The 12,394-nt window shown below is 39.3% G+C and overlaps 1 protein-coding gene across 1 annotated transcript in view; it reads right to left on the reverse strand.

Moving 5' to 3' along the window:
- LOC141930392 (orofacial cleft 1 candidate gene 1 protein homolog) overlaps nt 1-12,394 on the reverse strand; it is a 28,890-nt gene that overhangs the window by 9,055 nt on the left and 7,441 nt on the right. Inside the window, exon 4 of the mRNA XM_074841566.1 lies at nt 2,237-2,323. Within this exon, the coding sequence (XP_074697667.1) occupies nt 2,237-2,323 (87 nt within the window). The remainder of the gene's footprint in view (nt 1-2,236; nt 2,324-12,394) is intronic.

Below are 12,394 nucleotides of genomic sequence, written 5' to 3' on the forward strand. Positions count from 1 at the left end.
AAATAATTGCCAATATCTTTATTTTCACAGAATAACCCATTAAAGAATCCCATATGATGAATACATTAAAGTGATGTTCAACTTTGTATAATAGAGGTAGTGGCTGAATATTTGCTTTTCACCAGCTATCCTCTTTGGGCATCGGGCCTGACTTGCTTAAGTCATAAGAAGAGTGTAACTTTAAAGTATGCCCTGATTTCTTCATCTTGTTCTTTTGTTAGTGACAAGCTGCTAGCTAGAAAGAGGAGCTAAATTATGTGGTTTCAAATCAGGGTATGATTGTGCAGGACCAGACTTCAGTTCTGACTGTCCTTTTAAATCCGTCCACTACATACAAATGTGGTTCCACTTATTTAACACTTCTGCAAGGAAAAGGAAATCAGACAATGAAGCTGGTTTGTGAATATCACTGAATCAGACTAGTTGAGGTGGGAAGGGACTTCTGGAGATCATCTGCTCCAGCCCCCCTGCTCAAACAGGTCCACCTAGAACCAAGTTGCCCAGGACCATACCCACACAGCTTTTGAATATGTCCAAGGTGGAAGACTTGTTCTTGTCAGAGGTGTTGGTAAATATAATGTTATAACTGCTTTGCAGATGTCGACACAATCAACCTGAGGCTAGTACCATTGCTAACAGACCTTTAATAAACAACTGTTACCCCAACCTTTGAGTGACATTTTTGCTGGGAAGAAAAAGGAGGAACGCCAAAGGACAGCTGTTCACACATGGATCTCAGGTCTAGCCTGATATGTGATTGCCTAAAGCCACCTCTCCACTCCTACCCCTAAAACTGGATGAATTCTCTCAGAGCTTTCATCTGTTCCAAATTTAGAAAACAAAACCAAAAGAGGAACATTTAAAGCTAAGTGTGTATTGCTCAGCCTCTTCAACACAGGCAAGAGAACGTTTTCTCCCAGTGAAAACTGTACTTCCATATATCCATTATGCCACCACTCCATCCATACATATTTTTAGGCACATACGTACAGTTGCAGAAATCTAACCCCCTTTTCACTCTCTGGTTATGAAGGAGATCATGACTCACGAAGCTTATTCATAAGATGAACCAAGGCAGTACCAACAGAAAAAAGTCTTTCATTTCAAAACTCTGAGCCAGAAGCTGACTTCCAAAGTATTACGTTGCTGTCCTACACAATGATTGGGGAAATTATACGGGTTAGATGTAATTCACCATTGGTAAACCTTATTTTTTTTCACCACTACACAGAAATTCAAGTTACTGATGTGCATTAGAGACTGCTTATCTCAGTCACACAAGTTTTTGCCTCAAAATTTTAAACCTCCATATCTACTCAAAGTTTCTCATGAATTTCACTTTAAGACCCATTATAGTAGACAGGTTTTTTTTAGATTTGACTACAACTGTGTGTCTAGAGAGTCTCTGTAGTACAAATAAGCACAAGGTTTGAAAAAATGAAGGGCTAGGAAGATAACACATGAGAACTGGGTCTTGCGTGCTATCAGGTTGTTAGAGCTTAACAACAGGAGCTGGGCCAAAGCATTCAGTGCATAGCTAAGCACTTCATTACCATGATGATGTTCTTACTTAAGCCCATGCAAATTCAGGCAGGCCCGTTCCCACCCTTTTTTATCTAAAAGCCACGACAGCAAAGGAGAATTTCCTCCACTACACAATACCTCCTGGTTAATCTCTCTCATACCTATGCATAACTTCTGTTCTCCCAGAGTCCCACCCTCCCACTCCTCGCCATCGCCCACAGAGAGCAAAGTTAAATATCTCAGCTAAATGGGCAAAAAAAACACCAAAAAAACCTCCTCATGTGCTGGGAACTTTTACAGACTCTGGGGTTTCCTTCTGTTAGGCAAACACACATTCAGGTCAGTTATAAAATTGCTCTCCAAGAAGGACTTTGGGAGCAGGGTTGCAAAAAAGCTACATCTTAGTACTCAGTTCCGGGATAACTCAGTTAATTAAAGAGAACATGGTGTAGACAACGTTCTCAGAGTGTGCTTCATTTTGCTACAGTAGCAGAGTGAATACAGCACAGCCTCACTTTTACCCATCCATTAACTTACTGTCCTTGATCAAAGACTATATACCGCCTATCGTGTTCAGAGCAGTTAAGGCTTATAATTTAAATTGTAAACTTCAATATTTAAATAGAACTGCATATGTGATCTTTGTCACCTCATTTTCATGAATGGAAAAGAATATTCTGACACAAAAATTACATACTTAATTCTGCCTCACCTTCTTCACTGACCTCCATCCCACACTGCCTTGGGTTTATTTCCTCATCCATCAACGGGTCAAAGTAATTTCTGCTGTATTCATTTCCTGTGGAAAGCACATGAAGTAAGGGTCAGTGATTATTAGAAGCACATGAACCAAAATGTTAATTTTGAAATCGACACCAGCAAGCAAAGGGGCATTTTTTGCTACTTTATAAGCTTAATTTTTTTAACAAGTCCTCTAAGCCTACTAGTACTGCAATTATCATCTTGTGAAAGGTCAGAAAAGGTAATTCTGGAAACAAGTCCACTTTATGTTACTTTTTCTCAGGAACTAATGAGAAAAACTCTTAAATTTAGATGATGGAAAGATAAGACAAATTTTAAAAATGCAGCATCCCCAACATAAACTGAATTATTCTTGAAACACATTGCACAAGTGAATTACCCATGCTGCAGAGGAATCTGTGTTTCACAGCTGACCCCTCCAATTTCAGCAGTTTTAAATTTCACCACTGAGGTTTCAACGTCTGGTGCATCTTTAATACTGTATTCAAACAGAGAAGTGTTTAATTACAGAGGATATACTAGAATACTGCCTCATTAATCTGAACAGCAATTATATTCAGTTGAGCTAGGTAACTAATCCAAGATTTTGATGGGATAAAACCACTCATTTTAGCACTTTCCATTTCAACAGCTAGTTTTATCTGCTCTTTAGAAACTAATCAAGTTTACAAAAAAAAGGTATTTGTAAGACTTATCAAGGAATAATGCAGCATCTAGCTGCCTAGAGGAACTGCCAGTAAAAATCCAGAATCATTTCTTTACACAAGGAGGGAAGGAGGGCTTTTTCTTCAAAATATGTCTGTCCTTCAGCAGAAGTGCTACACTCTATTAAAACCATCCTCACATTCAATGGTTTTGCAAACACAGTAAATTATTACTAAACAGAGAAAAAACCAAATAATTAATTATTAAGTCCATAACAAATTATAAAGTTGCTTGAATAGACATAGGTCTATATCCTGGAAAATACGTAAGAGCTAAATGTACGAGGGAGTTAATTCATCCAAGATACACTATAGTAGTCTACAGTGTATTTGTTTTAGGATCAAAAATAATCCAAGCAGCAGCTCCTTTTCAGAGACTAAATGAAACTTTGATATGAAACTAGGTTTAATTTATATTTCTGGACTGGCACATTTTGACTGTCAGTCTCTGTTCCTTCAATGTAGTAAGTACAAGAACTGAAAATTTGCTTTACCTTGAGGTCTCAATAAAGAAAAAATAAATGAGTTTCATTTTTGTTACTTTATCTGTCAACAACTACTAGGCTGGTATGAATCTTGGCAGTATGTAATCAAAGTCTTATGTACTGCAATAACAGAGCCATTCTACCTTATTCACTGTAATTGTTTTCTCTAACACAAAGCACCATGATGTTATATGAACACCCCTTCACATGTTGGTAAAATAATTCACCCATGTGCTAAAAAAGAAAATGATGATGCATTTCTTTATTCAATTACTTCATAGTTGTAAATGTAAACTGTTGGAAAGTATGTTGCAACCATACAAGTAATACTCAGCTAGAGCATAGGCTTTTTGCACAGTCTTAATATCACAACAGCTTTTATTGAATTTTAATACCCCATGCTCTTTATCCAGTGGGTCTGGTGTGAAACTCTGAGGAGTAGACTTTTGCGCAACTCTTCTGGGCAGAATAATTGGCATTTAGAAAGAAGTGTCATGTTAAATTTGAGTCTGCAAGGCATGAAAACCATTATTCAAAAAAAGAGATACACTGACAAACACCATTAAACAGCTTGTTCTTTGGTCCTCTTTAAAAAAAGAACAACCTCAACCCTTCTTTGAGGAGTATGAGACATTTCATCCAGGGCTTTGGCTCTGTCAGAACTGCACACAGCTGAAGACAGAATGTTAACCAGAAGTAAAAAGAAGAACGAGGTTTGATTTCTCCAGAGAAATGTACACCCTTTAAAACCTACATAGGTAGAATGAGTGGTAAATGCCAGAGTCACCTCCTTACGGTGATTTTATAGATAACAAGCCATTTTAAACTGCAGGAGTTCACAGAAGACTTTCAGTGATGTTTTCAGGTGGTGGCAGGGTGGGAAGGGGCTTGGTCTTTTTCCCCTCCTCAGCCACACATACACCTTGAGAATTGGTGTGACCATGAGGTCTGGGCAGGTCCTAAGATTTGTTGGGGGCAGAGAGAGTTGCTTTAGTTTTAAAATACAAAATTATCAATTTTAGTCAACATAACATACTGCCCAAGGCGTTTGTTAATAACATTTTGTGAACATGTGAACAGATTACTAATCATTTCACATTTGCTTTTGGAAACATTTGAAAGTGTATAACATGTAAATTAACAGTCCACTAAGGAATTCGCATTGCTCTGCTTCGTGGTATAAACACAGTAAAGTAAATGTTAATACAGACCTTGCTTGCAGGTATTTTGAACAGCAGCATACAGCTTGGTGCTTTCAGACAGCAAGTTACTTTGAACACCTACTCCTACAAAGACTTGGTCAACTTTAGAAACCTAGGTCTTTGCTTTGATCCGGAGGTTTGCTCAAATGCATTAACGCAATTTGAAACCCTATTCACCCCTCACAATTGTGTTAATTCATGTGAAAAACAGAATAGATAATTCAGGAAATCTGAATTGAAGTAAAAAACCACAGATTATCTATAAATTAAAATAAAAATGGAAAGAAGGGTGTTGGCACAACAGTGACCAGGTGGGAATTTATGCAGCTTAATTAAAGCAAGAGGAGTCGCTAATAAAATTAGCATAATCCTTGGATGCAGCCCATGGGACTGCACACGTATTACTAGGACTGGATGAAACTCTAAGATGGCTTTTAAGCTAAATGTCTGTAGTCAATTATACAGTCTATGTCCTGAGAATACCACAGAAATAGCTTGACTAAACTGCATTTCTACAACATCTTCTACTCCAGAAAGAGATCAGGTAGCCTGTATCAATATTACATCAAGGGTACAGCATGGAATTTGGATGACAGGCAATTATTCCATTTATATTGTACTATTGATATAAGTTTTTAGATTAATGAAAGAATAGACAAAACTCTGTTGGATTTGTTAAGTGCTTCTTGACTAATGTAAAAATGAAGGAATTATTAATAGCTAGGTGACTGATTACTAGAAGTTTGAATAAGCATTTACTGGTGCTTGTTTTCAGAGGGATGCTTGCTCTTAGGGTTTTGGCATGAGCCAGCTTTCATTAGAAGAGAGAATGCAGATTACGGTCTGAGCAAACTTGCCTTATTAAGTAACAGCTCTCCCTTTTCAGGCAGCAGTGTGGTCAACACATGTCTCTACCAATGACTAGGCAGAACACTACTGGGCATTAGTAAGGCAACTAATAAAAGTTTTTTACATAAGATAGAATAAAACAGAGGAATCTTGGAAAGATGAAATTCCAGTCTCAGACATCATTTTGACCCAAAGTGCTTTTCAAGCATAGTGATGCAGCCAGGAATGGAGAAGAGTAGTCCTCCTTTCCACACAGCTGTCTTTAAGCATTGATTTCTTCTAGAAATTTACATCTAACTTTATCATCTATACTGTAAGTATAGATAAATATTATCTATATTATTTTAGATGTAGATCTAAAATAAGATTCCTGGGAAGCACAAAATTATTCCAGATTATCACCAAATACACAGGGGGGGTAGAATGTTTTACATAGAGCTTCAAATTTTCATGAGTACCAGGCTGAATTCAATGAAAAACTATGCCTTAACGGCATCCTCAAACGGAAGAGCATTAAGCAAGTGACCGGACAGTAGATTATATCTTGAAAACACAGCTTGTTAAATACTACCATCACCAGGCAACTTCTCAATTTTTAAAAAGTTTTAAAGGTATCGTATGGCATTTTCCTTATCCTCAGCAGAGACCGTAGGAAATGAGTAAACCACATAACTGTGTCTTATGTTTATACTGCAAGCCTTGAATAAACTCACTTGTCAGCTTTGACAGGACACTGGCAAAGGGGGTGTTCATGAGCTTGAGCAGTGCAGATCATGCTGAGCCTTCCCCAACACTTCAAAAATGCCACACTGCACTCACAGCACCCACTTTTTTACCCCCCTGGCCCACTCCACTCCTGGAAGACTTACCACATTTGCTGCTGTTAAGAAAAGGTACAGCATGGGAAATTTTTTTTTTTTTTTTTTTTTTCCTGCAGGCAACAGAGGGCACTGTGCCAAGGGACGCCAGTGTGCCAGTGTGAGACCTGCTGCTTCTCCTGGAGAAATGCTGTTGGTTGAAGGCGTGAGAAAAAGATTTACTGATGATGACAGAGTTCATTTAGGAACACTATTAGATAATGTGACACACATCAATGGGGAAAATGGATACTGAGTGCTCACAGGCTAGCAGGCTTGGCTGGTCCCACACTATTCCTGTGAGGGAACTTGCCAAATTTCGAGGGTCCGACAACACTATTACGAAGCAATTTCCAAGCGTAATAAGTTAGCCTTAAAAATATATATTCAGTCACCTTCTGAAGGAGTATTTCCTAATTATAAAATGCATTCATTCTTCACAATTCTTCTCCCCCTACCTTTCACAAATTCAATTTTAGCACATTACTTAGATGAGTGGTACAGTATCCCTGTTGTTGAAATTGCATGCAATGGATCACGTTTTGCACACTACATTACACCTTGTGCCGTTCTGCTGATTTCAATTGGATTACACATTGTGTAATTCAACGCAAAATTACTTCCAATGACAACCCTTTTATTCCTATGCATACATGGTGATCCATCATGCCCTGCATATCGGGTTTGTCATTTCCATTTCAAGTCCCTGTTGGAATCAGAAAGCATGGAACCACATACACAGAACTTGAATTATTAGATATAAACTTTGCCTTTGTTTAAGAAAAAAATGGTACTTTTTTGATTCATATTTCTGGTACCAGCCTTTATGCAAACCATTTTGTCCAACACAAATATCCAGTGTCGCAAGCTCCGATTTCCTTCACATGCAGCACAAATGTGAGTTTCCAGCAGATGCGTGCTTTTTCATCTGCATTTACTGTCTCTCCGTTGAGTACCTACCATTTCTTTGGAATTAAATTAGACCCTGTTCAAAAAGCTGCAGCCTCCAGTTCTCTGTAAACAGACTGAAATCAATGCACTTGCTGATATTTTTAACAAGTTGATAGCCCACACAGCTCCTTCATAAAGTCCTTTTTTTGTCTGCGTATTCCCAAGTCAAGGTCCTCACCCAGTTACACTCTTGAGCAAAAAAAGATTTTTATTGCCCTGCCAAAGTTGAACTACCTTTGGCAGTAACCATTCCTCAAGCAAAGGCTTCTCTCTACTTTGGCTTTTGATAAGGAACAGAACTGCTCTATTTTATGGTGGGATTTTCCCTGTAGGATGCACACAGCACTGTGTTAGATACATACAACCCAGCTCTGCAGCTAGAAGGTGGTGCAGCAGAGTGCCACGTAGAGACACTAATTTGCTCCCAGAAGCAGTATAGCCATGTTAATGCCATGTCGTACCTGGGCTAATTAGATGAATAGTTTCTGGTCTTCAATTGAAAGAGCTTGCTTTCCCTCCTTTTTTTTTTTTTCTTTTTTTTCCTCCCTCAAATATTGTTAATCTCTGTGGGCAAATTTATTGGAGCATGATATGAGATGTTAACAGCGCCTGTTGCAGATAAAATGGTAGAATTAATTAGAGCTTTTGATTTTAGGAGATAATGTACTTTTGAAAAAAGATTTGTGTATTGGGGATGATGGGGAAAAAAATGAATGCTTCTTGTCATCTGGAGGCAATTTTAACTTGAATCATCAACATTTAGGGTCAGACTGCCTCCAGCCTTTATACAAGTGTGCAGGATACAGGAGAAAACAATTTGCCTTTTTTTCATCTTCCATGTAAAAGCCACAGAGCATCACAGTCTCCAAAGGTGTCTATGCAACCACCAGGTGCAAGGCAGACCACGTAGTGGAAGGATGCTCAAAAAGCCCTGTGCCTGGATTCTGCAGCTTGCATACATGGTGAGCACCCCAGAAAGATCACCGTCTAATTTATGCTGACATATATTCCCTCCGTATAGTCAGGCTGAAAATTTTACTTATCTTGTAGAAATGTAAACAGTGCCATCCCACAGAGCTCTTCTCAGGATTAGCTGGACCAAACCTGTGTAACTCTGTAACTGTGGTGAACACTAAATAGTGCGAACTGGCATAAGCCACTTGCACATTTTCTGATCACAGCATCTGAGAACAAAAATGTATCAAATGCTAAATTAGATTAACGTTTGCTTTACAGGCCTATGATAAAATGCTAAGCACAGTAGTCCTGTGTTAAGGGATTGCTTGTGACATACATCATTCATCTGAGGTTGAGCAACTGCCCTCATAGTCTTCCGTCTGCCAAAGAAGGCATATTCCTGAAGGATTAGTGCTTCTGTCATGACAGTTTGCTGGAAACCTTTTGCTGGGCGGAGACCTTACCAAGCCAGCCTGAACATTAGGGCATTCTACAAAGTTTTTTGCGTTAAAATCCTTTAGAGAAAAGAGAAAAGCAGCTATTGGCTCACCTTGAGATCAGGAGCCTGGCTATTGAGGAACAGATGAACATAGGTTCCTTTCACTCTAGGTTTGGGTGATCTAACCCCAACTATTTTTCCCAGGGACATTTGTCTACTAGACCTCCCATTGGAATGGCCAACATGAAAATTTCTGGCAATTCAGTATTTTCTGAGGGGAAGAAAGGCAGAAAAGTTGGTTGGATTTAGTCATGAGGAAACTCTGAGTACTTTCAGAAACAAATAAACTGCAGTTTGGCAAAGATAAAGCTGCTGCTAGATGACCTTAATTTCATAAACAATATGTGAAAGAAATGAGGTGATAGGAGAGATTAGCAAAGAGTTAGTATAGAATCAAGAAGAGAAAATAGGGTAGAAGCCACTGCAACCAATTAGCTAGCTGAAAATCAGGAGATTAATCTGAGTAAATAGTCAGCCAGTTCTCCTGGGTCACTATAATATTTAAGAGCAGTGCTATGTCTTCACCATATAAGAGCAATGATGAAAAGCATACAGCAGAAAGTGTTACTCAATGGCCTATTCCTGAACAACAGTCTACTGACAATGATGATAAAATTTGGAATTTTGTCCATCATGAGAAATATGACAGTGAGAGACACAGAATGGCAATGTGAGACACAGAGCGATGGACTGGGGATCAGAGGTTTTATATCTATTTCCATCACAGGCCTGCAGGGTGACCACAGATAAGGTCTCATGCTCTGCCTCAGTTTCTCCACAAGAAAAGGATGCAGGAGCACTTTGAGTCACAAGAATAGCCCCCACCAATCTGCTCTGAAAAGTGAAAAAGCCTCTGAAAAGAATACTGGAAAGCTGTAATCAGTTTCTTGAAAACAAGAATCAATTTACAAACTCTCCTCTTTAGGACACATTCTGTTATCTGAGGAAAGGCAATGAAAAAGTCAACAAACATACCTGTGAATTAAGCTGTTTAGGGGCGGATGCAGCCAAGTTGCACTATCATGGACCTCTGCACTGGCTATTTAATCTCCAAGTGATGTGTGCTCTGCAGAGCAGCTTCCTGTGCAGACACAGGCAAATTCCAGGAACAGGTTTTAAGGCTGTCTTGAACACACAGCTGACTATTCACACTCCTTCCTGGTATCCTTAGCATGGAGGTGTGTGAGAAGGCATCCCAAAAGTAGGTGGAGATTTTTCTAGAGAACACTTCCCTCCAGCAACTGCTGACAGAGGAACAGGCTATGACACTGTTGCAAGATGGAAGAAATGATAGCAACCCCTGTAGCTATTATTTTCTGCCATTAACCACACAGGCGATGGGTGGAAAGATAATGGAAGGGCAATGCCATCTCCATGCCCTGCCTTCAAGTGCATAGCCTGAAAATCCAACCTGATGTTTATATAATGTTTTCAACCTGTAATCTGCTAAATACTGTGATTAAATAATTGTGCTTAAGGTTATAAATGGTTTTAAATTGTACAGTTTAACACGAAGCTTTAGAATTGACAAATGACATTCTTCATTGGGTAAGTAACTGAACCTAAGCCTGGGGACTGAGAGCTGCAAGAGCACCCAGTGGTTGTGAAGGGGAGGAAACCCCAAAACGAGGAGTATGTTATTGGCATCTGGGGAAGAAAAGGGGACAAAATTGAAAGGGAGCAAAGGAGGGACCTAAAACATGTTTATTTTACCCAGGTTATGTTGTTGTGTTTGGCAGACATTGCCCTTAAGGTAAGGAAGCCTGGCATAAAGTGGCAAACGGATTGTCATTTTACTGGCATAGCAAAGTTTGGGGCAACATGCCATGTGGGTGTGTGTGGGCACCCCCTCCTAGAAAAAATAACTTCCAGTGTGGGCTGCAAGTCTTGCCTGCTAGGGAAAAAAAAAAAAAAGGAGACTTCTGTGCCAAAATCTCCCTTGTGAACTGCATAGTGGCTCCTGAGAGCTGAGGGGCAGGAGTGGAAGCTGTGGAAGAGTTTCCTCTATGCTGGAGGATGGTGATAGTTTTCAACACCACATGTGTTTTTGCTATGAGCTGAAATGACAGCAGCTATCCAAAGCAGCTATGAACATGGAGCAAAGCAAAGGAAGGCAGGATCAAGGAACCGACGCCTTGGGCTCTGGTGGTCCTAAACCACAACAGATTGCCGCATGAAGGGGTAAGCTACCTGCAGACCTAGTCTTCAGTGAGGACTATGAAATATGACCACTTATACATTACTATATTCATGCAGTTCACAACCTATGCAAGTTGATTTTTCTCTTTCCCTCTTTAATGAGGTATTGTTACACTTGGGAATGGGGAACATTAGCTCATAAGGTACCAGAAGGCTTAGTTCAATTTTTTCCCAGATTTTGGGACAGGTTTGAAGCTGTTGTTTTATTAGCAGCCCTTGATAAATTTGAACTGGCCCCTGTAACTGCCGAACAAGTCCTGACATAAGTTAGAGTAAGAATAATTTAATGCAAGGTTGGACCAGATGATCTCTAGAGGTCTTTTTTAATCTAGACTTCTTTATGATGATATAAATGGATGATTTTTTTTTTTTTTTAATAGCTGCGTGACTTAGAGGCAGAGCTACGTGAATAACTGATCTTTTGGTTAACTGGATGAACAGAAGGTTGAGGAGGGAGACACAGTGTTGGGAAACAAAATTCTCTAACTCTCAGCAAGCTTCCCTCTCCCACTACAGAAACACTTAGCTGTGTATCAAAGCATTGCATTCCAGGGAAAATGTAACAATTTCTACTCTTTTCACAAAGATTATATTCAGTTAGGGTTTTTTGAACAAAATGCTACTTAGGATGAAAAATCAAAATGTTTAAAAACACATTTCAGGCTTTTAAAAAAATGTGTTGTTTTCTTGAGGGAACTATTCATGAATTTCTGAAGAGGCGACTGAAAGCATAGATAGTCTCCAGTGAGCCCGACTTCATTTTTTGCCAGATAGACTATTTCATTAAAAAACAATCAATCCCTTTGTCTGCTTAATCACTGTTCTGACAGGCTGCAAAGACGAAGAATTCCTGCTCCGTGCAGTGCTGCACAGAGTCACATGGAGGCTAAATGGAAAGGCAAACCTAATTTTACAAGGGGCCATTAGTAGCTGTGGGCTCTCCAGTCCCACAAGGATAAAATCTTAACACAACAAGGTCTAGCGTTTTAAAAGCAAATGCCGGAAGTTCTGCTCACCAGCCTGTACTTACCCATTTAAATACCTGGGCTGGCATGCAAAGGTACTTAACGAGCAGCATCGCCACTTGTAAGTTTAATGGGAAATGCTGGGCGAACAGGACTTTTCAAAGCCAATCCAGTTACTTTGGTACCTTAGGAGGTCTCAGTCCCTGGATGAACATTTGCATATTCGTGGCTGCACACAGTCTACTTGAAATTAATGAGACCACATAACCCAATAACGTAAATTTTTATGGGTATTTAGGGAAGATTTTGAGTCTGACTTCAGGTAGTTTTGCTTTTACGTGAAATCTTGGCCCAAGATTTTCCTCATATACCTTCCAAAATGTCTTCAAATTCTTTTCCTCTCCTTCTTCCTCACTGGATTACTAAGTAAAAATAACCAT

The sequence above is a fragment of the Strix aluco genome, chromosome 1 (assembly GCF_031877795.1).
Source record: "Strix aluco isolate bStrAlu1 chromosome 1, bStrAlu1.hap1, whole genome shotgun sequence".
Taxonomy (NCBI): domain Eukaryota; kingdom Metazoa; phylum Chordata; class Aves; order Strigiformes; family Strigidae; genus Strix; species Strix aluco.